Genomic DNA, 25,044 nt, shown 5'->3' on the forward strand with positions numbered 1-25,044 from the left:
TCAGGGTTGGAAACAATCCAGATTTCTTTCCTTGTGTTCATTTACAGTCCAACCACTTCAGGCCTCTTCAAGTGCGCTGTGCTGACAGTGCAACCTCATTGAACAGTATCAGGAGCGTTCCTGCTGTTGAATGCTTCGAACAAAGCCTGTGAATGTACCAAAAAAGGATATTTTCCACTGAAGGCTACACACTGAGGCATGATTTACTCTAAAACGCTTTATTTTACAAATGAGAAGTGTGAGCCCAGGTTTTATACAATACTGTGCAAAAGTCCTAGATGTTAACAGTATGCATACTGTTCAGAGTATAGACATTTGCCCATCTACCAGAAGCCTGGTGGTTCAGTCTTTTTTTATTATAATTATCGTGTCTTTGGAAAGACAGTTCATTATAGAATTGGAAAGCTACCACACCTAGGAGTGAACAGACTATACCGAAAGACCATACAAATACAAACAGAAAACATCCAGGAAAGATTTAAGGAAGAAAGTATTTCCCAATACGAAAATACCTTTGCCTGGTGTAAGCTGTTGAAGTGCTTTTTAAGTCTGTGTACTTTCATACATCGACAAAACTAGAGCAATTAATTTAAGCTTTCCTAAGACCCTTGCACAGTATTCTATAATCTTAGCCTTTATAATAAATATTTTTGACATGGAATTACTATTTTAAAATATGCATATTGCACAGGAAATAGGTTAAAATAACAACTCAGCCCTTGTATTTTCTCCATTGTTGTGAAACAGTTTAACTATGTCAGCAGAGGTTACCATGTGAAGAACTGTAATAACACCTTTATATTTACATCTGTTACATTGTTCGCTGGCTATGACTTCATGAGGACTGCATGTCATTGTGGTATGTGAGGTAAAACTGTTGAACGGAAACTACAAGACTGTTGTTGTAACTGGGCTGGGACACATTTAAGAGCATCATTTATGTTGTAGAAAAACCTTATGCACATTAAAATATTTCTCTTGAAATATGTAATAAAATTATTAGATTTAGGTGATCGGAAAGCCCACACTGATAAAGTGCTTTTCCCTTTCTTAGTTTTTTTTTTCTTTGCTGCAGTGCACTCTTCATTTGAGATCTTAAAAGTGAAAGGGACAGTGTATTGTCAATGAAATAAGCACAAAGGTGAATAAGGTATGATAGTTTAGAAACATAGGATATACAGTCTCCAATGAAACATGTACAAACTATTGTTTCTGGACTTGATGTCTATCCCGTGTGTCCTCACTTCACCTCGCAGCTTTAAAAATGAAATGTGTGCTGTTGCCAAGGCAACAGCACAGACAATCGGCCTGACATGGCCCGTTCACCGAGCTCGCTTTGAATGTTAACACCGCAGTAAACAAACGACTAATCACTGTCACCATAATGAGTTTTATCTGGTAGTTTACGATTCAATTTGTCTTCAGATGAGCTTATAATAACGTATGACATATCTGTATAACAGAGTATTATGAATGATGTGCATTCAACAAGAGGTTTCAACAAAGCCACAGGTTTAACATGAAAATTTCAATGATCTCAAATTTATAAGACTGCAATGTTGATATTGGAGCGATGATTGTCCCATCATGCCAAAGGCTTAAACTGACATGGTCCCTCAACAGATCACGTCTAGCTTAAGCAAAGCAATTAAAGTGCTTATTTAAAATAGATGTTCAAATGTCTAACAACAATGACCCTTATTCGGGGAATGGATTCATTTTATAATTTTATTTACAATAAGTGCTATTTTAATGTCATATATATCGTAAAACTCCATACTCATATATAAGCTTCATACTGCCCAACTTTTTTTAATGAATGAATATTTTTCCAGCTAAAATAAATTGTGCTTAAATTATACTTTATACACTCGCTAAAGCACACATAAACTGAGCAGCTATACATACCTAATCCTGTGCTTTCATGCACTAAAGGCATCAGTTAAAATAAAATAAGTGCCTCGACATGTTCTTCTAACGATAATGTTATTTTGTTCCACCTGAACTCTACAGGGCAGAGTGCTGTGTGGAGCCAGAATAACTATCACAGGCACACAGACCACCCATCGTCAGTTTGTGATACGTGGTTGTAGAGATGGACAATACTGGAATCATTTAAAAACTCTCTAGCTTCATTAAAATCTACACATTTAAAGTAATGGAATCTCTGGAACAACTTGTCATGTTTTCCTCTCTCATTGCAAGTACTGTAAATTTAGGCAGCTGCATTGCACTCTTGACCATGACCACTTTCTCTCTGGGACAGTATAACAGCTTCACAAGTCCTCCCACAAGAACTAGTTGATAGGCTGATCAGCCTCTAGAAGGGATGATTTTGGTTAATAAATGGACGAAGCAGGACCATTTCTCAGAGCTATATTATCACTCATTCATTCTTACACAGTTCTTTAATTGCTCAAGCTTGTCTGCTACGTTTAAAGCACAAAGGTTTGTTATTTTTATCAACAGCAAAGTCATGAGCAGCTGAAATTATCATAGCACCAAACAAGACATAACTATTCAGCGTCCTAATTAAGGGTTGATCCCACGGCTGAAGCCTTTCTTTCTTAGCTGTGTATTTATGAAGCCCAAAATATTAAGTAAAAAATCTTTCAAGTATTTTTCAAGGCTTCATTAAGGCCACTTTGTCAGTGCCTAAATGCAATTTTAGAACCATCAGCTCAGGCATTAATTTCAAAGGGCAAACAAGAAAGCTATTGGTGAGGTCCAATGAGTGATGTATGAAGTCTGAGCTGTACCAGCCAGAATAATGCACAATATCTGTTAAGCTGCCTTATTCATACTAGATAATTTAGATTAACATCTGGCTCTACGATTTAAGAAAAGAAAAACACATCTGCAACATGAAAAAGAATCTTTCATCTGTGCTCAAGTGGCATCATGCATGACAAGTTTTCCCAAAATAAATAAACAATACATTTTAGTAGTCCTCATCTTTTAGAGATTTTTTCGCAGTAATCTCTTAATAAATTCAAATGTTTAAGTTCAAGTATTGTTAGTTGAGGCTTGAATTATTTTGAATTAAATAATATATACAAAGTTGAATAGCTTGGGTTCTACATAAGTTCTTCTGTTAGGAAGAATGATAGTCATTTCACTATATTGCACAAGCAAGCGTTTTACTCAAAGAAGCAGGGCTTTGATTCCACTGGTGTCCTGTCTGACCCCAGTCTGCTCACAGCTCATCATACTTCATGCCACATCATATCTAGTTCAGTAGCCTTTGTGTGGTGCTGAACGTCTATGACCACATCATAATTACCAAGTAGAGCCAGCAGCACAGTGTTTCATTAATCATTGAGTAAATGAAGTTCTAGCTAACATTTGTGTCTAGATTATTTTTTCATAGAAGGATTTTAGGTCAATAAATGTCAAAGGAATGTGAGGTCCTTATGGAACATGGCAGCAGACAGTGGTGCAAAGCAATGTACCTTTAAGATGACTAAAGCAGTCAGGCTGCAGACTGGAAAGGACAGGACTGCTGCATACACCTGCATTCACACTTTTCCATAGAGCAAAAAAAAAAAGGGTCTAGCAGACCCATGTATCATAAGCAAATGATGCAACACCGTCTATGTGGCCTCCACAGCCTATACTGATCATATAATAGGCGACAGACAGGGCCGATCAAGAATTTGAAGTTGATGGGGAAAAGGGCTAAAAGTTGACATTGGCAATACGAAAATTAGACTAGGACGACTTCTTGACAGCTTTTCGACAGATTTAGCAGCCCTTCCAAAGGAGCCTGCCGGAAGAATTAATGGGGGCATTTAGGGACACGATCAGCCAACTCCAAGAGGAGCCTGCGCGGTACAGTCTATTCACAACACGCGTGACATGCAGAGTGCAGCGCACACGTACAGCTCAGGCGTCCTGCTCCTCACTGTCCTGTCGCACATCTGTCCTCTTATCTTTGTGACAGGAGAAGATGCGTCTCATTTCCTCTTCATACCTGATGAAGTTTTCCCCAAAGCGAGCCCAGGCTTTGAGTGGAACCGTGATAGTGTTCCTGTAAGGCTGTCGCACCTCACTAATCTTTAGAAAGACTCCGTACCGGTTAGACCCCACATCAAAGTAAAACCTCTTGTTGTCCACTCGGAAGGACGCAGCCTCTGGGAGCTCGGGCTGGTCTTCATGGTTCCGTAAAGCTCCTTGGCCGCGGTCCTCGCCGTCGTCGTCCCCGTAGTCCTCGATGAGCTGCGACAGCGCGTCTCTGAACTCAATGAGACCCTGCGCGGGCAGCACGATGGTCTGCTCAATGCCCTGGCCATAGTAACCCATCGTGCCGTATCCCTTGCTGACAGTTTGTCGAATGCGAAGGAATCTGCCCCTTTGGTTCTCCTTCAGATCCAAAAAGTACTTTCTGTTGTCCCTTTCTATAAACTCGCTTTTGAGCACACGGTGCGCGTGGTCCTCGGATGCGGCGGAGCCGGTAGGAGACAGCTGCTGCTCCTGCGGTCTCCTGCGCGTGTCCTCAATATTAGGGGGCGCAAGGCTCCCCCGCAGCCCAATCCTGGCATAGTAGTCTATGAAGTCCCCCAGACAGTAGCGCAAAGCCGGGGCCATGGACATGGACAGAGTGAGTTTACTCTTTCTGATGTTGTCATGGCGCCCCCTGCCAATCCAAACCTCTGCGATTTTTAGGAAGCGTCCGCGTACGCTCTGCTTCACGTCCAGATAGAAGCGCTTCTTTTGGATGTCCACGCGCTTGGAGGCCAGCTCCTGGATGTCACTGCCCTGTTGAGGCGGCTGCGTGGAGCCGGTCTGGACGAACTGCTGAGGAGGATATGTTCTTTGAGAAGAAGGATCTGATGCAATCTTACCCCTGACTCTTTCCATGCTTCTGCAACATCCATCAGCCATCATGGTTTATATTCCCCCAGTAAACAGTACAACACAAAGCGATGCCCCCATGCCAGTGACAGCCGAAAAGGAGAGCTAATCCATGCAACAACTGCTGCTGGCTGCGGGAAACAACTCCTATCCTCAAATGACCCGAAAATGGCAGCTAGTTTGGAGTCGTCAGCTGTTCCAGTTTCCTTGTCCTGACGGAAAGGTCAAAGTACACTATTTAACTACTCTCCCGCAAACGTCAAAGCGTTTTCCATCACCTTTTTGCCTAAAAGATACCCCTTTGCTGAAGGAGTCAGAGAAGCAGCCAACCTGAAATGGGAGGAGGCGTCCAATACTACATGAACCCGTTGAACCTATCCACCCCCTCCCTGTCCTGAGAATACCTCTGTTAAAGGAACATGCCGTACACACGCACGCACAGGCGCGCACTAGATTCACACAAAGGCATGTTTAGCCTTTTAAAGACAGCTACACATGTGTTTTGGTCTTAAAATACAAATATTCAATCTGAAGCAAGTCTGTCATTGGACTGTTGGACTGCTTGCTGAATAACATAAACGTGAATAAAGGCGCTGCATCAATTGACGCAGTATTAACATAATGACTCTTAATATATATACTATAAAACTGTGACATTTTTAGTAGTTAGTTTTATTAGGATACAACAAGCATGTTACTACTTACCCAAGGTAATTTGGTTGGATGTGATTTTATTTGTTCCACATCCGCAATTAGTGTATAACAAATCTGTAGTCAATAATATTGAGGAGGCGAACGAAAAAACAGCCTTATTTTAAGATTTTCGTGTCAACTGCATAAAAATTATAACATCAACAAGTCAATGCAAACATTTGTGCATGCAATCACAATGATTTCTCCACAATATTGTTAGAAGTTACCACGGTTTCAGCATGTCAGTGAAGATGTACAGGGCAAATACATTGAGTAGTGTAACACTTTCCATAGGTAACAAAGTGCAGTTAACCTTTTTTTCCAGAAAAAGGTCAAGTCAGTTCAGCTTGCACTGTAAATGCCTCTACAAGCAGTAATGTGCAAAATAAGACTCGGTCTTTTGAATTTGCATTGAAATATTTGACTCTGAATTAAACAAAGGCATAAAAGGCACGTACTATTTTACAATGTTCAGGTTTGAGTTTGTTGTTTTACTGTGGCCTGTAGCCACCCAGCTGAGGCATATAGCTGGAGATCGGTGCTGTTGTCGACCACTCATGGGACTGTGCATCATCAGACTGTCTGTCCTCTGAATCATCTCCCACTGGACAAAAGTCCAATGTCTTTGCCTCTATTTCCACCTGGTTGGGGTTGTCAGAGTTCCCCTCGCAATGACTGAGGCTTTCAGGAGGAAACCGCTGGGACTGTCTGCTGCCCTCTAGTGACAACATGTCTGGATTCTCCTCTGACTCCAAGAGGGGTTGTGTGGATTCAGACCTGGAAAATACAGCTTGCTGGGATGGCAGGCTTGGTGTCTGGCCCTTGTATCCACTGGAGGCTACCACCGAGGAGTACTGGACGGTGCTAGCAGTTGTGTCAGCAATATCACCCCCCTCATCGCTGTCAGACACACTCTGCCGAGGTGAGGACATGCAGGAGGAGCCTCCGATACCGCTGCTGTGCTCCTCAGACATATATTTGTCCTTCTTAAGGGGGAGACAAGCCTTGTCCTCTTCAAACACTGACTTCCCATCACAAATATCCACATCAAGTACGCTGATGCCAGACAGACAGTTTTCACTTGAAGTTTCAGCCTGTTGACACAGGACAAATAACTCATTATATTTGGTTCTATAGGTGAATATAAAATTACTTTTCCAAAAGGAGCTCTCCAGCAAAGATGAAGACTTATTTAGTGGCTGTATTCCAAGTGAAAATACCTTAATGTGATAATCTGGAGACCAGGTCCCAATAGTACTTGCTCCAGGATTTGGAATTTGAGGCCAAAAACTTTCCTTGATGCTAAAAAAAAACAAAAAAAACAAAATTGGTCTGAGTGAAGCTGAGTGAGTGAACTTTATCAGTGACAACTGACCAGTATTAAAATTGTGTCTAATGAAGTAACTGTACAATCCATAAACCCAAAATAGTTATATTTGCACTTACACATCTCTTTTACAAATGCAGATCAGCATGGTCAGAACAACAACGAATAAGAAGCACAGGCTCACTCCGACTACAATGCCCTCAATCTCACCAGGTGCTAAAGAGAGATCAATTAAAACAGAAATTACCATCTGAAAATCAATTAAACAATGGATACAATGGACAGGTGATACTATAATAAGAACAGGGTGATCCAAAAATAAAGAGAAAACTGGGGGCATCTTAATTTCTAAAATGCAGTATCATACAAACAATAATAAATACCATAATCGTGATAATATTATTCAGATTAAATCAGTACAAATGGTAAATAGTCAGAAATTGATAAACCATTCACAAAATATTTAGTGATAAAAACATAATATACAGAAGAAAATAGTCTGTTTTCAGAAGAGAAAGCAAACATGAAGACTATGGACTCACCATACTTGACAGTGGTAAAGGTGTGATTATGGCCATCAGCAAAACCCTTAACGTTTGAAACCCTGATCCATGTGTCGTATCTAGTGTTACGGGTCAGAGGCTTCAGAGTATATGACAGAGTGTCCCGTGAGACTGTGATAGCTGCAAAATGAGTATTAAAATGATCAAGTTTCGATCTATAATATAAAAGATCACCTGACCTAAGTCCATACCTTCAGTTTTAGTGCCATCAGAGTAAAAGATTGTGTAGTTTGAGATAAAGCCTCTCTGCTCGTTTAAGGGAATTTCCTCCCATACCAAATGGACCTCTGTAGATCCAGGTTTTCCATTTAGTTTAACCGAGGGCCCTTTTATCGGAGCTGTAACCACAACAAAGTGTGACTTTAATATGGCGTATTATTTAGTTAAATTCTAAAATAATTATGAATAAAGAAATGTATTGTATTAATTAATTTATGCACAAGTTACCTCCTTGTTCAAAATATGTTTCTACATGTAATGGTTTCCCAATCCATCCAGAGTAAAGTGGGTATACAGACACATTGTACCTAACAAACTCCTCAAGGTTTCCTAAAAAAACAAGTATAAAATATATAATCAACATTTTAATAATAAACAATTGCATTACATTAAACAACACAATAAGCATACCTCGGACGCTAGTCTTCCTAATGCCCTTTTTCTCTCTCTGCCAGTTCATTTTACCAGCACGGGTCCACTGCACCACATACTCGGAAACTGCTGTACTGTTGGGAGAGGTCCATTCGACACACAGTTTTCCCGCATCAGGATATACTTCTAATTTCTGCACTGGAGGGGGCACTGCATTTACACACACAGAAGATACAAAAAGCACTTGTTACAATGGCACTCAGTAAAATGCACTGAGCTACACACAACTTGTCATAGATATGTTCTGTAAACTAAACTATATCAGTGTTACTTGTTACAATATGCACATCAAACTGAAATTCTGTGAATTCACAAACCATTTTCTTTTTCAGGGATCACAATTGTGGCCACTGGAGAGGTGCCTTTTACATTGACAGCAGTGACTTTGACAATATGAGATCTTTTTTCACGGAGGTCAATTTCCTTCAGTGAAGTAGCGTGCTTAGTGCTGCTGTCTGCATTTGGATTAGTGACACGGATTTTCTCCCACATATTTTTGTTTGGAAGTTTTTCCTTGGAGTCTTGAATGCTGATTTGATACTCTATTATCTCTCCATTGGCAAATTCAGGCTCCTGAAAAAGATAAGCACTTATGTATGTTAAACTGTATTAATTATTATTACTTATTTATTTATTTTTGTTGGCATATGTGACAATATGCATATTTTTTCTTTCAATCAAATAAACATCATTCACCTTACTGAACAACCATACTTGTTCTTCATCTGCAGACTCACTTATATGCCAGAGCCAGACATCAGGTTTACTTGCTGGTTCTGTAAAAAAAACAAAACAAAAACAAAACAACATTTATAATGGTTCTTGGGGTTAATTCCATGAAGTGAGCTAAAGCCAAAGCCTGTCTTATTTGGGCAATCCAGGCTTGTCTAATCCTCAATTCCGTTCCATCAAAGTGACTAACCAAAGTTAGCACTGAGTTGCCGTAGTAAAAAACACCCGGCCACAAACTTAGTTGGGACCAGGTTAACTGTCAAGATTATTTTGGCTATGTCTCCAATAACGTCTAAAGAACGTGTGTGGACGCTGCATTCATTAAAAGGCGCAAGTAATATAATGACCATTATTTCATTAAAATTAGCTTACACGTGTGGCTGTTGTGAGAGGCAGAGCAGCTTTTGCACAGAGACACTGATGCTGGTTTGAACTCTAAGAATGAGCTGGATTTCAGTGAGTTCTCAGTTTCCCTGTCAAACCCAAACCGCACAAATATATGCGCTGACTTGATTGGCTACTTCTTGTTACATGCGAATAATTCTATTATAGCTTTACTTTTGCGCACGGCAGCACAAGCTCAACATGTAGAAGGCTACTGCGCATTGGGAAGGGGTCAGGCACCTTTGTTCTCCACATCACTGAAAATTGGCTCAACGTGGAGCTGGAGATGGAGCTAGTTTCAGCTTATGCATGATTTTAGGATAAATCTAGACTTGTTAAGCAACTTTGATGGAATACCCCCCTCAAAGTGATCCTTACTAGATGAAGGTGTTCTTTTTGTTGAGTTGTTACTCCACTCGCTCCAGTAGCCATCCCTCTCATTTTTGCAGCGCACTTGAGTGATATAAACAGTGTTTGGTTGAAGGTTTTGAAGCCTGAAGGATTGTATGTCAATATTTGTGTCTGCCTGAGGCACCTAAAAGTGAAATGAAATTATGTTTCATTATGAACACTTAGTAAAATAACAGTATAATATATAAAAGGTATTAAAAAAAAATACATACATGAGACCAAGTGTGGGAACCATTTGGAGCAAACCGAATTTCATAAATTAAGTACACATGCGTTTTATCAATCGGACGCGTCCAATTTAGAAGGAGCGATGTTGGGAAACTGTCCTCAGAAATTATATTGATGTTCGATGGAGGGTCTGTCTTTACTGAAAAAATAAAACAGATATAGGTCAGAACAGAAGCTGAGATAAACCCTTGTCCCTAAATCCCTCACCTGGCGATCACCTCCTCCTGCTTTCTTTCCAAAAAGAGGAGCAAGCTAGTAGCTTCCTCACAGTAACTCTTTCAAAGCTAACCATAGAAGTCAGATAGGGCTTTCCTGAGTCACCTATTTATGCTGCGAAAGTCTGCTGTTTGGTTAACCTAGCCATTGTATGAGGATTTTGTATTGTCTTGTTGCAATTTTAAAAGGCATTTAAATCCTGATGTAAAAGGTACAAGTTTCATAGTATTTTATGCATTGGATAAACAGAGAGCATTTCTGGATTTGTATGGCACCATCAACATCTTTTGTCAGGGGATGAGGCCAGTCATTTTCCTAATTGGTTATTCTGCCGGGAAATTTTCAATCTATCAAATATACCAGTCATCTTTGTACAGAATCTGGCCTGGCTGAAGAATTCAAGCTTTACTTACTAAATGAATTGGCTTCCATTCTTAGATGCTCCGACTCCACCTTTCCAAGCGCATTCTCTGCTTCTACCCAGATTTCCAGCGTCATAAAACTAGGAAAAGTCTCTGTGTCTATATCCGCGCTGCTCTCAGTTGTAGTCTTATTGAAGACTTTCTCAGTGCTAGAAAAAAGTACATACAAATATGAAACAGAAAAATATTTTGTATAGCTCACAGCAATAGTAACAGTAATACTCACTTAAGAACATGGACATTCAGTTTATAAAATGTGCTGAAATCTCCAGGTTGCTGGTGCTTTGGTTCCCATTCACAGTGGAGAAATTGAGAGATGGACATTTTATATTGAACAGCCTTGCAAGTCAGGTTCTCTGGCTTTTTTGGGAGATCTAATCCAATATAATGAAAGTAAGTTATTACACAAAAATATCACACAAATCCTGTATTGTTGCAACTGGTTAAAACAAAACTTACAGCCTTTTTTTAAGTTGATGCCGTGGTAATATTTCCATCTGTCGATTTTAACATGTTCTGAATTTTTTGGGATAAAGCAGAAGAGCCACCGAGAGGTTTCGTTGGTGACTGTGATGGTAACATTAAGGGCAGTCTCACTGATCTTTGTATACTGTTCTGGAGGGATTTCTCCCTTAGCGTACTTCCAGCGTAAGTCATCTGCTGTAACTTCAGTTGTGTTTTTGATGAAACAGGTTGCTGTGAAATTTGTTCCAATCTGCAGCTCTGGCTTTTGTGGGGCAGTCACCAAGTACTGTACACTATCTAGAAAAACAGAAAATAGATCTGAGGTACAAAGCATAACCCAAGACGCACTGTGTAGTAATAAAATGCATGTGCATATAATAACAGTTCCACTAGAGGGCACTAAACCTCTTTCTGTCCTTGTTCAAAGTCAAAAGAACCAACATGTGAACAGAATCATTTTCTTGCGATTTGTAATTACAACTTCACCTTATATGCTGCTTAGTTGATCAAATTTATAAAAGCTGACCAAATGTTTGTAGATCACAGCAATCATTTAGGAGCAGTTAATCCTGTAGCAGTAAACTCATGTGGTTTGGAAAGGAGGCAAGATTTTTGAGAAAAAACATGGGTTTTATTGTGTGTTTAATGAAAACGTATATATAAACTGTTTCTTCATCGTAATTAAAGCTATATTTACAAAAAAAAAAAAAAAAAAAAGAGAGATGAATCACAAGGATTTTTTGCCCAGACCTATGCTTCAATGTATACTTAGTATTTCATTAAGGATGCTCTAGGGTTGAATGGAGATATGGCAGCCCACTATTTTTTTATATTCAAGAACTAATCCACTTAATTCACATCAAGTCACCTCAAGAGGATTTGTATTTTAACGCACAGAAATTTAAGCACGAAACAACTAGTCAAACAAGTCCGTGCAGTGTTTTCAATGAAAAAAATTCACCTTCTGTAAGTAATGAAGATCAATCTAAACATGAATGTAGTTCAACTAAAACTAAAGCACAATTGTACAAAATTACTGTGGAATATAAATACTGACCTTCGTGAGAGGCGATAGCAGAGGCCAACCAGGCCAACACAGCCAGCTGCACCACACGTACAGCGCCCATGGTCCCGAAACACTGAAAAACACCATTAACAGTTGTATCTAACATGTTTCAAGCCTGACCTGTCCCTTCTACACGTAAAAAACATTGATGTCACATATTAACGTACACGTGGGCTACTGTTTCCACACAGTTCGTGATGTTTTAGAAGAAACTATGGTCGAATTTGCAGTAGCATTTCCAGCGCTCGTTTGTGTCGCAGTTGACGCCATGTTGCTCGTGTAGTTAAATGTAAATAATCTGAAGTTACTTACCAACAATGTCGAGTAGAAAATCTAAATTATCATTTTTCGTGTGTAATAAATAGATAATATACGATGTCGGACATTTCGTTTGGACATTTGAGCCTATTCTGACCATTGACGGGTTAGGAGCGTAGTCCCACCCATTTCCCGTCAGAGGAGCCCGCCTCTGTCTCTACTGTTTATCACAGCCACATTTTTCTGATTTCTAAACGCTGTGTGGACTGGACCATGTCGTGGACCAATAAAATCCCACATCCACGTTAACAGTGCTGTACTTTCTTTACAGATCTTCAGAAGACTGATCAGAAAACATGTTATTGTTGTCTATTATGGGGATGGGCCGAGGAGACTTCACCACGTTCACTTCCAGTATGTCTCCGCCCCCTCACGATCTGGCAACGGCCCAAGCTGTGCACAGGACACTGCTTCGTATAGTGTAAATAAATGGACAAAATAAATAGTTTGATAATTTGTCAGGATAAAGAGACATGTAACATCAATATTTGAGCTTATAACTATGTTATAGGCCTAATGTTCTCATTATTGGCTCAGACAGAGTTGTTTGTAGATTTTTGCATGTTTGAGTAATACTGTAATGTCCTGCATTTGAACCTCGGGGCTCAGAAAAAGTATTTTTCACCAAGCCCCCATCTCCGCCCACTGCTCTGTACGTGAACAGTTTTCAACAATAAAAAATACGTATAGCCCAAAAAATAATTGTTGCTGCAGTGAAATTTAATTTTGAAAAGATTTGGATAAGTTTGCAGTTTTGGACATAGTTGAGGTTTTAACCCTTTAAAGTTCAACATTGCAGTATATAAGTATATAATGAACTGAAGTGGAATAATAATCTACATACTAAATGCCCAAAGAAAAGCATATGCTATTTCATCTCATCCACCAGTCCTTATTCATTAAGGTTTTTGGACTTTTTTGTTGTTATGTTGTTTGTTTATTTCTATTTCTTTTAAGAAAATGATCATGTTCATGCGATTACACAGCTGGTATATTGTTATATGTTTTTCCCAATGAGGTATACAATTCCTATAAATAAATACACATATTTCAGACAATGCTTTTATTGTTTACATTAATTAAATCTCCCAGTCGAGTGCTGCAATACCAAGGATAATATTTGGTCTTCCAGAATTATTTCAAACAAAATGAAACCACAGACAATTGAGGATAGTAAGACATGAGAGTGAAGGTGAGCACTAGGATTCCAATCGGGATCTTGTTTGGTCTTGTTACATGGTTTATGTCAGACATCTATAGGTTGTTAAGCTCCATGAGAGTTTGGTCCAATACCTGGTGCATTTCCAAGTTTTCTTCTTTGGCTTGGGCCAGTTTCTCTGGAAAATTGGATAAAGCTGCATCATTTAAGAGACCTGTATAGACTGGCTTTAAAACATCCAAATAACAATTCAGTCTAGACTGACTCAAACACTGGTTTACCGCTCTTTATATTGTATATTTAATGTCCTTTGTGTTTTGTATTAAATCATTTGCTTATATATTTCTCTTGCTCAAACATTAAGTTAGATACTAATGGGTTCTAACTCTATATATATATATATATATATATATATATATATATATATATATATATATATATGTAGTTTTAAGGTTATATGTACCCAAAGCACCTGTGCTGTGTAGGCATCTTTATTAAGGATCCTTCAGGTGTAGTAACTACTTTATTTATACGGTAATGCTAAGTAATTAATAAATAATTTGTTCAATATGGATTAAGTCTTTCTTCATGCTTTAGTAAGGCTAATTAGTGTATAGTCATTTTTAAGTTAACTCATTAAACCATAACTAATTAACTTAATGATACAGAAAGAAAGAGCCAGAAAAGGGAGAGAAAAGAAACAAGGTTTAAAAAGATTTATTACAGATGGCGGAAGAAACATTAAGCAATGAGAGGAACAAGAAGAGTAGAACGTGTCTTTCAGAGCATGTGGCCATAAGTGCAGTGACTCAGCCATCTGCGGTAAAGCACTTGTTGAGTAAGACAAAGGTAACAGAAGAGTTCACAGAAGAGGGGGGGGGTTTCAAAACTAAATGTGGAATGAGACAAAACAAGAGTACGGGAGGACAGCTGTGGACAGGATGCAGCAGGAGGAGGACAGAGGAAGTTACACCATAGTCATATCGTTAAGAGCCAAGTCCAACTCCTCACTCAAAGCCTTGCCCTTCAGCTTCTGAGCATACACTTCATCTGCAGGACACACAAACAATCAAAGAGAAGCACACACCAAGAGAAGAGACATCAGGATAAAGGACAGAGGGCAGAAAGGTTTAAGGACATTTATAGATTAAATATGTCTGCACAACTAAACAAAATAAATAAAACTTCAAATAAAACTGGTTCTTCCAGACTCCTTTGAGCCTATAACAGTTACTGTGTTTTACCTTCTAGATCGTCAATGGTCTTCTCCAGTTTGGCCACAGACCTCTCAGCAAACTCAGCACGAGTTTCAGCCTAAATAAATCACAAATATGTAAAAAGTGTGCAAAGTATCACAACAAGACACTGAAAGATTTGAAACTTACTTCTTTAAGTTTTTCAGTGAGAACCCTAATTTCTTCTTCATATTTGTCCTCCTTTTGTGAGTACTGAAATACAAATTAACAAAACAGGATCAAAGAATAAATATTATTTTTGCATTAACAGGAAAACATAGTGTTTTTCATAATAATTACTGCACAGGGCATATGCAATATTACACAATGCAAGCCATTTCTACAGTATTTCACAACAGAACAGTGATTCCCAACATGGGTCTCGAATCTGCCACTAGGGGTCACAAGAGGAACAGAGAGGGTAACCAATAGTTTTGAAAAGGAAGTGAAGTGAAGCTAGCGCATTGCAGAGATCACATAATGTTGTAGAGATTAGCTTGGTTTCTAATTCATTATACAAAAAATAAATACAAATATATTTTACTTATTTTTTTTCTTCAGGAGATTGGTACTGTTGTCAATATGTTCACTGGAAAAATATATGTCTCGAATATATATCCCATGTGAAAGAAAGGGGTTGGGAACCACTGTGTTTGTTTTGTGTGCATGTTTTGTTTCTTTAATGCTACTTTTATTTTTATTTTTTTTAAACAGAGGCTGTACCTTCTCAGCCTGGGCCTCAAGGGACTTCAAGTTGTTGGTAACATTTTTCAGCTCTTCTTCAAGATCACCTGATTTACTATTATTTTAGGAAGAGAGAAAGCCAACAAAAGGGAAAGACAGCAAGTGAAGACTAAAATAAGAGTAATTCAAACATGACTAACTCTAGTACATGTTAAATGGAGGAACCTGGTCATGCAGTGCTCTACATTACTGATATCTTTATATTAATAATACAGATTATTTCATTATTCAATGCTTTTTAAGATTTATTAAATATGCAGTGTAGGGCTGCACAGTATGTGAAAATACGGCAATGTTTGATAACCATGTTTAGAACTGCAATAACTATACAATTGTGATATTTTAAATATACTTAATTAATAAAACAAAAACATTCATGCCTTATTTAGTTGTCAAACTCTGTGAACCAAGTTCAAGCAAGGCCAAATTGAGACTATTTTGCATTTTAATAATAATTTTAAAAAATCTGTCAGATGATATTTAGTTTCAGGCATTATTATTGTAATATAAATATTTTGTTTGATATACTGCACAGCCCTTGTTCAGTGTTGAAAGTGAGAACAGAGAGTTGAAAGCAGGGGCAGCAGGTCATGGACAGGTGGTTTCAGTGAGTAGATGAAGGACTTGTACCTCTTCCTCTCCACACATCATAGCCTTCAAATTCTGGTCCATGAGTCCAAGCTCCTCCTCCAGCTCCATCACACGACTGCAGCATTTAGTTTACAGCCAAGTGGGGTTAGTTTCGAAAGCAGTCATATTCATACAGACATACATTGAAAAACACAATCCACAAAAATTACATTTGTTCATTAAGCCACAAGAAAAGTGAAGGTGGTTAGCATACATGTTAATTTAGCATGATTATTTTTTTATGTGGGCTCTAGTGACAGTGTAAGTTTCACAGCACAAGTATTGACTTACGCTTCAGCAACTTCAGCGCGCTCTTCAGAACGCTCTAGATCACCCTCAAGGATCACCAGTTTGCGAGCTACCTAAGGACAGAAAAATACACCAGAGTCTATTTTCAGTTTCTCCCTTTCCTCCATGTAAAATAATGTTACAAGTGTAATATTGTTTAAGGGTAAATACTGCAACAAAATAGTGCAATATGTGTATTGGTATTAAAATGTCTATTTTACCACAATTGTTCATTAAAACCATTCAGGTAACATTCACCACCAACCACTTCCACACTATCCCCCACCTCCTCATATTTGCGATCAGCCTCTTCAGCGATGTGTTTGGCCTCTTTAAGCTGCATCTCTTGGATCTCCATTTTCTCCTCATCTTTGGTGGCTCTGTTCTCTATGACCTTCATTCCTCTGTTTGAGTGAAAGAACAATTTATTTTTAAAAAGGTGTTAAAAGTTTGGTTTTAAAAGACTCTTTCAGACATGTTTTCAAATTAGTTGTTATACTTACATGCAATTCAGAGGTCACTAACATCACTACTATTAACTCCAGTCGAGCATGAATTATAAACTTATGTTCCAAATTGTTTGGATGCATTCATTGGAATATACATTGACTATTTATGTGCATTGGACATGTGTTGATATCAGGCACTATAATGGGTCGAGCACCTTTCGCTCTCATCTGCAGCCTTTTCAGCCTCCTCAAGCTTCTGAAGGGCAGTGGCCAGCCTCTCTTGAGCTCTGTCCAACTCCTCCTCCACCAGCTGGATACGTCTGTTTAAAGAAGCCACCTCAGCCTCGGCCTGCATACAGCACACAAACAGTTATAGTGGTCAATTTCTGAACAGTTGCTAGAACACTCCCATTAAATTAAGCACATTATAGTGATAGATTAATACTATTATCTTAACAGGAAAAAATGTCTCCTATATATTTGATTTAGCCTGCAATATATCATCTGTCAGGACAACTAAAATGCAATACCTGTCTGGGGCTGGGGACACTTCTCCAGATCACCATCATAGAATAGCCTATCTGACAAAAGTGAACTGTCTGAGCATCTTGAAGTGTTGACTGGTAAGAAAACGTAGTACGTGGGGAATTGTGTGTGATTATAGGCCTATATCTTAAAGGTTGCAACCCAAATAATGTGTTACTCAAAAATATGCTCACATATCGGGGTAGCTTATTTGGTTTGGGATTACACACGTTTCGATTATTTAACATAACCTATATTAATATGAGCCCCCATCCACACAGTGTTACCGTCTCTCTGGCCTGTCTCTCCATTTCTGCCTCCCTCTGAATAACCTCAGCTTGGTCCTCCGCATCGTACGCCACTTGTTGCAGTGACAGGATTTTCTTGCGCACAGAGTCGACGGATTTAAAAACCGCCATGAGGCTGAAAAGTTAGATTTGGCGTTACTTTTGCGGCTCTAAGCGGCTCCGTCGGCAAGAGGAGAGTTGTGTCACTGGGTTACCATGACAACGCGGTCAAAGGTCGCTGTGCATTTCATTTCCGGTTCTAAAATAAAATCGTCGCAGTTTTGTTGTTTTTTTGTTTTTGCTGGCTTTCCTGTTGAATGCTTGTATGATTAAAAAGAAATAAGATACGGATGTCAGATAAAAGGTAATTTGAATTTTAGAAGGCAAAACGTAGTATTTGGTCATTGCATTTCTGGCCTATGTGCTGCTAAGAACTATAGGGAGCAAGTTAAGGTAGGCTAAGATCTTATTATAAGCTTTTTTTTTTTTTTTTTTTTTAAATAAAGGTTTAAGTTATTATCCTGATCCATGACCTCAGTCCAAATTTTCCCATCATACTGTTTTTGTTTGTTTTGTTTTGTTTTTTCTACAAAATAATAGTGGCTTATAATAAACAGCAATACAGAGAATAGTGTTATTTAAAAAGGCTACATTATAGTCATTTTTAGAACCACTGAAATGTTGTAGGCTACAGCACGATAATGGGCTTGTGCAGCGTACGTGATCATGGAGTCTTCATAGGCTTAGAATCTAGTGTGTACCTTTCTATATGAGTTATGTGCTGGACTAGTGGGGAAGCAGGAGGTCACTAAAGTAAAGATTTTCACACATAACCCAATTGTTTGCCATTCCACCCCCACAGTGTTGCTGGATCTTTTGGCAAGACACCACACCGTACACATAACAGCACGTGCCTGCCTATGTGATTTCAGAGGTTGTTGGCACCTAAAGGCTATCATATGTTTGTCAGTCTGAGGATATATAAGGAGCTTATAACCCAACATGTTCTAGCATTTGTTTAGTGAGTGAGCATAATAATTTGATGTGAATGCCAAATTTAAGTATAGCAGGTTAAATTTGACCAAATACACATTGTCCTTAACCTCGACAACATTTATGCCAAAGGTTATGTTATTGGGCTCGCTCACCATTCAGTTTTATTGGTGGTTTTGAGATTCTAAAATGTGATGATTTCCTTTGAATACATTTTACTTTTCCATAAAATATCCATTAGTGACTAGACCCTAGAAAAGCTGCATTTTAACAATTTTAATTTTAGCTGCACTTAAATATTCCCCCGTAGAATGTAATATAATTATTTTAACATTGATGTCAATTCCACAAAACAATTTTTTTTATTTTATTTCTGTGCACTTAAGTCATATAGGCTAGGTTTAACTTAAAGTCACAGAAGTGCATGCATTTTTTAAATAAAGAGGATCAAACGTTACTGTCCCACTCTACACATATTCATCCGATACAGTTTCCAAGTCCAATTAATGCATAGCCCTTGTTGGAGACCATCACACACATCTTCATGTAACAAAGTAGACGTAAACAAAGTCCCGGCCTGCCACTTCCTTTCCTTCTTTGGTAACATCTCGGTAACAGGACGGTCCCTATAGCCTTTTTTGGCCATAATAAAAGTCCCTTCTCCTCTTGGTTTTGCCTAAGACTGTTTTAGTTTATCACCTCTCTCTCTTCTTCCTAAAAACGTCAATATTAAACACATTTCCCATCTATAGTTATTTTTGTTTATTTGAATTATATAGACCTAACTGATATTGTGTAATAGTGTGACCCTTGTGATACTACTTTGTTTTTTCAAGCTTACCTGTTGAATTATTTACCTGTTGATTTCTCATGAGTGAAGCTAGCAGATTACAAAAGATTTAATGTTAACCCTGGTATAATTAGCCCCTCACTCACATCTGTAGCCTTTTTCTCCGCCTGCTCAAGCTTTTCTTGGGCATCCTTCAGGGACTCTGAGTATTTGTCCAGCTCATCTTCCACTCCCTTCAGCTTCTTCTGTAAACCCAGCAGCTCTTCCTCCAGCTAGACCAGGAAACAGGAGAAAGACACACAAAAGACAAAACACTTAAGTTTGCTTTACAGAGACATCAATGCAAGTACAACAATTATACTTACACATCTCCTTTATGACACTGACTATGACGTTTTATCCTGACTGGTATGCATTCAATTACATGATTATTTGGCTTGGGCTGTTTTCTAAAAAATAGTTAATAACATGATTGTTTATTTGTTTGATTAACTGAGAAACTGAACTAGATTAACTAATTTAGCATATTGTAATCTCTCATTTTATATGATGAGAGGAACCATATAATTTACAGCACTCGGTAATTGTCGAGTACATTGGCAGCTTTAAAATACATAACACCAGACTTTTAAATGTCCCTTGAACAAACGTCATCCCCTCACTGTCTGCCCAGCCAGTATCCATGTAAGGCCTCGGAGTCTCAAATAGCCTGACAGTTCTGATCCCACTGTCGGCATTGTGGCAGCAACCAAACTCTATGATGTCTCTTTGTGCAGAGCAACAATCCAAAGAAGGCGGGGGTCTTAGGGGATCACAGAAATAGACCTGCTGGTATATGGTGATCCCAAAGAGAAGTGATTGCGGATGCATTGTAAAAGCTATGCAATGGTCAACCATCCACTGGGAACAAAAGCTATGTGGGCAGTTGAATAGTTGTCTATGAATAGATATTATTCACATTGCAACTGTGAACATTGAGAGGACAGCAGGTCATCCCACAGACTTGGGTACTGGAAAAAAGGCATACGTTCAAAAAGCAATGTTTGCTTGTTTTGTTGGTCTAGTGATGGAAATCACTTCATTCTCAAAATAATGCTTTTGAGTGATTAAAATCTAGACGTTAAAAAATAACTCCGAAATCACAACAGATAAACAAAAGAATCACAAAAGAAGCCAACTTTTTAAACTATATCTTAAGTGAGCTGTTATATCCTAATCTCGCTCTTGTCATTATACATTAGAGATTTATAGTCTAATTTAAACACATTTTCCTGTATAAGTCCTTGAACGAATCTCCCTCTATAGACGCATTCAGGTGAGATGTGCGCTTTGCGGGCCCCACCAGTTTGCACTTGTCCTCTGCTCCTTTCTTGTCCACCTCTGCTTGTTCGGCTCGATCTATGGCATTCTCCTTGTCCAACTTCAGCATCTGCATTTTCTTCTTGATGGCCTCCATGTTTGCTCAGATTCTGTGATTCTACCAGAAGAAAAATACGCGGAGCGCTGGGTTATCCAGACGGAGACAGAGGCTGAGGTCCTGGCTTGTCTGAGAGATCTTGGATGGAGTAGTAACAGGAGGAGTCCCATACTTTTCCCCCACTCATCCTCACGAGGACATTGCCCTTATTTAGTCAGCGATTATAGTTCAGCCTCAGTGGGACGTCTAGTTTGCGTGTATAAATAAATCCACCGAGAACAATTTGAAGCTGGGGAATGTTGAATGAATCAAAAACGAAACGTAGAACGTGCAAGAGAAATAATTTGGACTAAAACTTTTCCTCCATTATTTGGACCTTTACCTACAGAAAGTGAGATAGAAAAACCTTCAAATATTCAAATCCGTGGAAATTTTGGTTGTAGTGTATATGTGTATAAAATTTACAACATGCAATATAGTAGATTAACACTGCACAGTGTTTATGAAGATTGTCTTTATTGTATAGAAATCTTAGATTTATGCCTCTGATGTGGCGCTGCATTTTACAAATACACATTTTGCCATGTGCCTCGTTTGTTCCAATGGAGCATTTTGGTCTTTAAGGCGTACACTTTTTAACAGAGAAACCATACGTAATCAAATACATTTACTTTTACATTACACAAGGCTTGTGGTACTGTAAAACATTACAGTAGGTATATGAAACACCGATAATAACCTAAAGACAGTCAATACAAGTTTAAAGTTAAATATATGGCTTTGTGGTTTGTATGTAGGGACATTATTATATTCTAGAGCTCATTGTACTAACTAAATGCTTAGCCTGTCATGTTATAGAAACCTCTTAATATATTTCATAAGTCTTAAAAAATACTTTCCAATCTGGTGTTTCATTGCATAGTTAATTATTGCTAATATAGACAAACATAGTCATTTAATTTAACCTTTCAAACAGTATGACAAGTTGCAATCTGAATATCGTTACTGTCTGTGTCTTAAAATAATACTTTCTTTTGTGTGCATAGTTCATTTGCATAAAACATTAAAGCACTGATTGAGTTACTCAAAACATTTACACAGAGAGATAAATTCCAATAGAAAAAGTACTACACTAATGCAAAACATTTGAAAGAGTTAACATTTCAGAGATATGTTCATACAATCTATGAATGAATAATGCTTACATTGTATAATTGTTTATCAAATCGCTCTAGCCATGGTTTGCCCATTACATATCCATTATTTTTGAGTTGAAGCATAGAGTCTATAGCAGAAAAAGGACAGTGTCTCGTGGATCATCATTGAATGTTTTCTCTGCCCCATACTTGCTCACTGGTCCTCGCCATCCTCTCGCAGCTCAGAGGGGAGGAACTTGTACTGCTGTTGTCGGATCATAGCCAGCTTTTTCCTGGCTTCATCCAACTCCCTTTCTTTCCTCAACATTTCCTCCTGAGCGGCGATGATCTGTAAAAAACATTTTTTTTACAGTTCAATATATATGGAAAATATTTCACCGGTTAAAGCAATAATTTGAGAGTTGAACTTACCTGAGCTATCCCACCAACCATCTTGCTCTTGACCACCACAGCCTGGTCATCCTCGGCTTCAAAAGCTGCTTTCTGTGCAGCTTTTACCAAGTTGTCAGATGCCCTCTTCACAGCATTTCCAGCAGCCTAGCAACAGGTTTTATGACACACATTCATTATGAGTTCTGGCTACTTGACAAAGCAGGACATTTCAAACAAAATACTCAAAAGTGTAGTATAGGCTGCAGACTTGTGGCAGCAACAACAGGCCCAGGAAAGGAAATGTTCACTACTAACACAGCTTTTTTTCTCCAGTGTCTGAGAATATCTGTAAAAGGCAAGAGCTGTCTGCTGAACAGCACTCAAAGCCAAACATTTATTTCATTGGACCACTTCACTCCAACAAAGAGGGACATTTTCTCCTTTTGTGGCTCGGGGGGCTGAGCTAAGACAGTGCGTCCTGGTCAGGCAAACTTCACTAAGAACACATCAGCTGGTTCATCTTTGCCAAGAATGTTGCCGTTTGTCCATCTCTCATATTCAATACAATAACACTGTCAAACTTTCTCTATTCAAAAGGCAACAAGTCTAAACAAACAGTGAAAGCATAAAAATTATTACAGTTATCTTTTGTCGTCATTATTACTGGCATTTGTACAGAACTACCACTGAAAATTATTTCAGTTTTAAGTGTGTTTGTTGTTGGTTCAAATGGAACATAATAATCAACAGCACACTTGATAATTGTAGCCTTAAAAAGCATCACGGCAAAGAGTGAAGAGAGCAAATGCTGCTGCTGAGAGTAATCATAGATCAAGGCTAATGTTTCCAGCTCAAGGTGCCATGGTCTGATTGGTGGATTGTTTCCAGAGGGCTCATAGACATAAATGTATGGGAATTACTGTGGTGGCAGCTGCAGGCCTAGAAGAGGAGGAGATAAGCCACTGCTGATTGGACCAGTGAATATGAGCTGGGCCCGGCAGCCTGATGTGCTCACCACTAGAATACATCAGGCATTAAATATAGTGTTTTGGACTGACTGCATTCACTACAAATAAAAGGTCACATAAACAGTAACTGGTGAAACTATTGGTGAAAGTATTTAACGCCAATGTGTTAGGACAAATAATTAGTTAGCTGTTTACACTGTTCAATACTGTCTTCATAATGCTCGGTTATGTATTTATTACAGAGTGATTTTAAAAGAAAAGCTGGTCACTGTGTCAAAGTATGTGATTATGAAGGTACATATTTTAACAATCCAACACTCTACTTTTTAATACAGTTGTATCTGTTGACAAACACATTGTTAATAATTATATAACTAAGAACTTATCTAAAAATGCTTAACATAACATACAAATTTAGCACAAGATCAACTTTTCACAAGGACTTCTGTTTTGTTTGCTCAGCATGTCATGTAGTATTATATAATCACTGACGCATAAGTATCATACTTGTCAGAACGCATTTGTTAGTATTAAATGTCAGATTGACTAAGCAGGATACAGGGGTTTTAAGACAACTTCGACCTCAACATTAACTTTCATGCAACATTTTTGCTGTGGTTCCCTTTTTTTTTAAACTATTTTCTCCAAAAGGAAGTAATTATCATTCATCAAAAGTTTCTGCTCAAAACTTCTGCTTCAAGGCAAGACAAAACAAACTGAACAAGACTGAATCGGTTTGCTATATGAACATACAAATGTTTGGATATACCAAAGCATTACATAGCAACATGTACTACAGTATCAGTGGTGCTTTTCTAGATATAAATACACTGCTAACCTGTAGCCTCTTCATGGTCTGGGAGTCCTGGTCAGCCTTGACCTTGCAGGCCACCAAAAGCTGGGCAGTGGAGGCTGCCACTTGCTTAGCAGAAGAAATGAGCTTCTCCTCACTGGCGTGGCCTTGGACTGCAGAGTTAGCCGCCTCACACAGATTGTTAGTTGCCGCCGCAACCATACGAGCCTGTGAAACGAACAACAGTTCAGGTGGTTTTCTGTTGACTGATGTTTCACAATTAATCTTGATATTTAACTAACTTACAGCTGAAATAAGGCCTTGTGACCACTGTCCATCATCCACTGCATTGGCAGGAATTGCTCCAACCTACAAACACATAAAAGCTTAGCCCCACATGAGTTAGATGGTAACACAATCAACATATTTAGGTAGTTAATATTAAATGTGTTCATTTTTAAATATTATATTCTTCCTTCTTGGGCTGTTGTGTTATAGTCAACAGTATATTGACAATTTACTGCCTAAATTGGGTAATAAAATATTTTAAAAATATATGTGCATAATAATCCATTAATTATAGAAAAGTATGATATTTAAGAGCTGCGAAACATAACTTTGTGATAGTGTGGAAGTGTTTTTAGCACCACATCATGGTGTGAGGTGATTAAGACATACCTTTCCTTGTGCCACCAGCTCCCTCTGCGCGGCTGAGGCAGCTTTGACCAGGGCACTGGTGGCAGCTGCAATAGACTTGGCTGCTTCAAGTATTTGTTCCTCAAAGTTCAAGCTCTCGTCCGCCTCCTGAGTATGAAAGGAGACTTTTAGTCATGTGAGGAATTTCAAAACAGTATGGGCAAACAAAGCCTCAGGCTGGAGAGCTAACAAGGTAAGGACAGGTACAGTT

The 25,044-nt window shown here is 38.6% G+C and overlaps 4 protein-coding genes across 5 annotated transcripts in view; all 4 read right to left on the reverse strand.

The window, feature by feature from the left end:
* Positions 1 to 1,060: 1,060 nt before the first annotated feature.
* Positions 1,061 to 5,190, reverse strand: purg (purine-rich element binding protein G). Its single transcript, XM_055231707.1, has one exon. The coding sequence runs from the start codon at positions 4,885 to 4,887 to the stop codon at positions 3,886 to 3,888; it is 1,002 nt and encodes a 333-aa protein (XP_055087682.1). The 5' UTR covers positions 4,888 to 5,190; the 3' UTR covers positions 1,061 to 3,885.
* Positions 5,191 to 5,663: 473 nt separating this feature from the next.
* il6st (interleukin 6 cytokine family signal transduce) lies at positions 5,664 to 12,615 on the reverse strand. Its single transcript, XM_033989094.2, has 16 exons — positions 12,325 to 12,615; positions 12,004 to 12,085; positions 10,941 to 11,243; positions 10,708 to 10,855; positions 10,473 to 10,630; positions 9,828 to 9,982; positions 9,583 to 9,739; positions 8,785 to 8,864; positions 8,406 to 8,661; positions 8,068 to 8,238; positions 7,885 to 7,986; positions 7,629 to 7,775; positions 7,417 to 7,557; positions 6,994 to 7,090; positions 6,768 to 6,849; positions 5,664 to 6,641 (listed from the first exon to the last, which is right to left on the reverse strand). Exons 2-16 carry the CDS (start codon positions 12,071 to 12,073, stop codon positions 6,039 to 6,041), a joined length of 2,670 nt encoding a protein of 889 aa, XP_033844985.1. The 5' UTR covers positions 12,074 to 12,085; positions 12,325 to 12,615; the 3' UTR covers positions 5,664 to 6,038.
* A 776-nt stretch (positions 12,616 to 13,391) lies between these two features.
* On the reverse strand, positions 13,392 to 21,078 carry tpm2 (tropomyosin 2 (beta)). Of its 2 annotated transcripts, none has more exons than XM_033989716.2 (9): positions 20,773 to 21,016; positions 19,577 to 19,702; positions 17,051 to 17,184; positions 16,673 to 16,790; positions 16,390 to 16,460; positions 15,448 to 15,523; positions 14,875 to 14,937; positions 14,734 to 14,803; positions 13,392 to 13,667 (listed from the first exon to the last, which is right to left on the reverse strand). In XM_033989716.2, exons 1-9 carry the CDS (start codon positions 20,884 to 20,886, stop codon positions 13,585 to 13,587), a joined length of 855 nt encoding a protein of 284 aa, XP_033845607.1. In that variant the 5' UTR covers positions 20,887 to 21,016; the 3' UTR covers positions 13,392 to 13,584. The 2 variants fall into 2 exon arrangements, with proteins under 2 accessions (XP_033845607.1, XP_033845606.1); XM_033989715.2 differs by lacking the exon at positions 13,392 to 13,667 and adding an exon at positions 14,191 to 14,539 and having other exon boundaries at positions 20,773 to 21,078.
* Positions 21,079 to 21,346: 268 nt separating this feature from the next.
* tln1 (talin 1) overlaps positions 21,347 to 25,044 on the reverse strand; it is a 32,608-nt gene continuing 28,910 nt past the window's right edge. The window contains exons 52-56 of the mRNA XM_055231378.1: positions 24,816 to 24,941; positions 24,444 to 24,506; positions 24,183 to 24,365; positions 22,416 to 22,541; positions 21,347 to 22,332 (exon numbers count right to left, since the gene is read on the reverse strand). Of these exons, the coding sequence (XP_055087353.1) occupies positions 22,198 to 22,332; positions 22,416 to 22,541; positions 24,183 to 24,365; positions 24,444 to 24,506; positions 24,816 to 24,941 (633 nt within the window). The 3' untranslated portion in view covers positions 21,347 to 22,197. The remainder of the gene's footprint in view (positions 22,333 to 22,415; positions 22,542 to 24,182; positions 24,366 to 24,443; positions 24,507 to 24,815; positions 24,942 to 25,044) is intronic.

Source organism: Periophthalmus magnuspinnatus, chromosome 23, assembly GCF_009829125.3.
Source record: "Periophthalmus magnuspinnatus isolate fPerMag1 chromosome 23, fPerMag1.2.pri, whole genome shotgun sequence".
NCBI classification, from domain to species: domain Eukaryota; kingdom Metazoa; phylum Chordata; class Actinopteri; order Gobiiformes; family Gobiidae; genus Periophthalmus; species Periophthalmus magnuspinnatus.

Excerpts from the sequence above, each read along its gene's own strand:
- tpm2 (XM_033989716.2), bottom strand. The coding sequence starts at position 20,886 with ATGGAGGCCATCAAGAAGAAAATGCAGATGCTGAAGTTGGACAAGGAG. Across the intron at positions 17,185-19,576 it reads CGGAGAAAAAGGCTACAGAT|GCCGAGGCTGAGGTGGCTTC; the intron begins GTGAGTGAGGGG and ends TGCTGTATGCAG. Across the intron at positions 16,461-16,672 it reads CTGATCGCAAATATGAGGAG|GTAGCTCGCAAACTGGTGAT; the intron begins GTGGGGGATAGT and ends TTCTGTCCTTAG.
- il6st (XM_033989094.2), bottom strand. The coding sequence starts at position 12,073 with ATGGGCGCTGTACGTGTGGTGCAGCTGGCTGTGTTGGCCTGGTTGGCC. Across the intron at positions 8,662-8,784 it reads AAGTATGGTTGTTCAGTAAG|GAGCCTGAATTTGCCAATGG; the intron begins GTGAATGATGTT and ends TATCTTTTTCAG. Across the intron at positions 7,091-7,416 it reads CTTTACCACTGTCAAGTATG|CACCTGGTGAGATTGAGGGC; the intron begins GTGAGTCCATAG and ends ATCTCTCTTTAG.
- purg (XM_055231707.1), bottom strand. The coding sequence starts at position 4,887 with ATGATGGCTGATGGATGTTGCAGAAGCATGGAAAGAGTCAGGGGTAAG.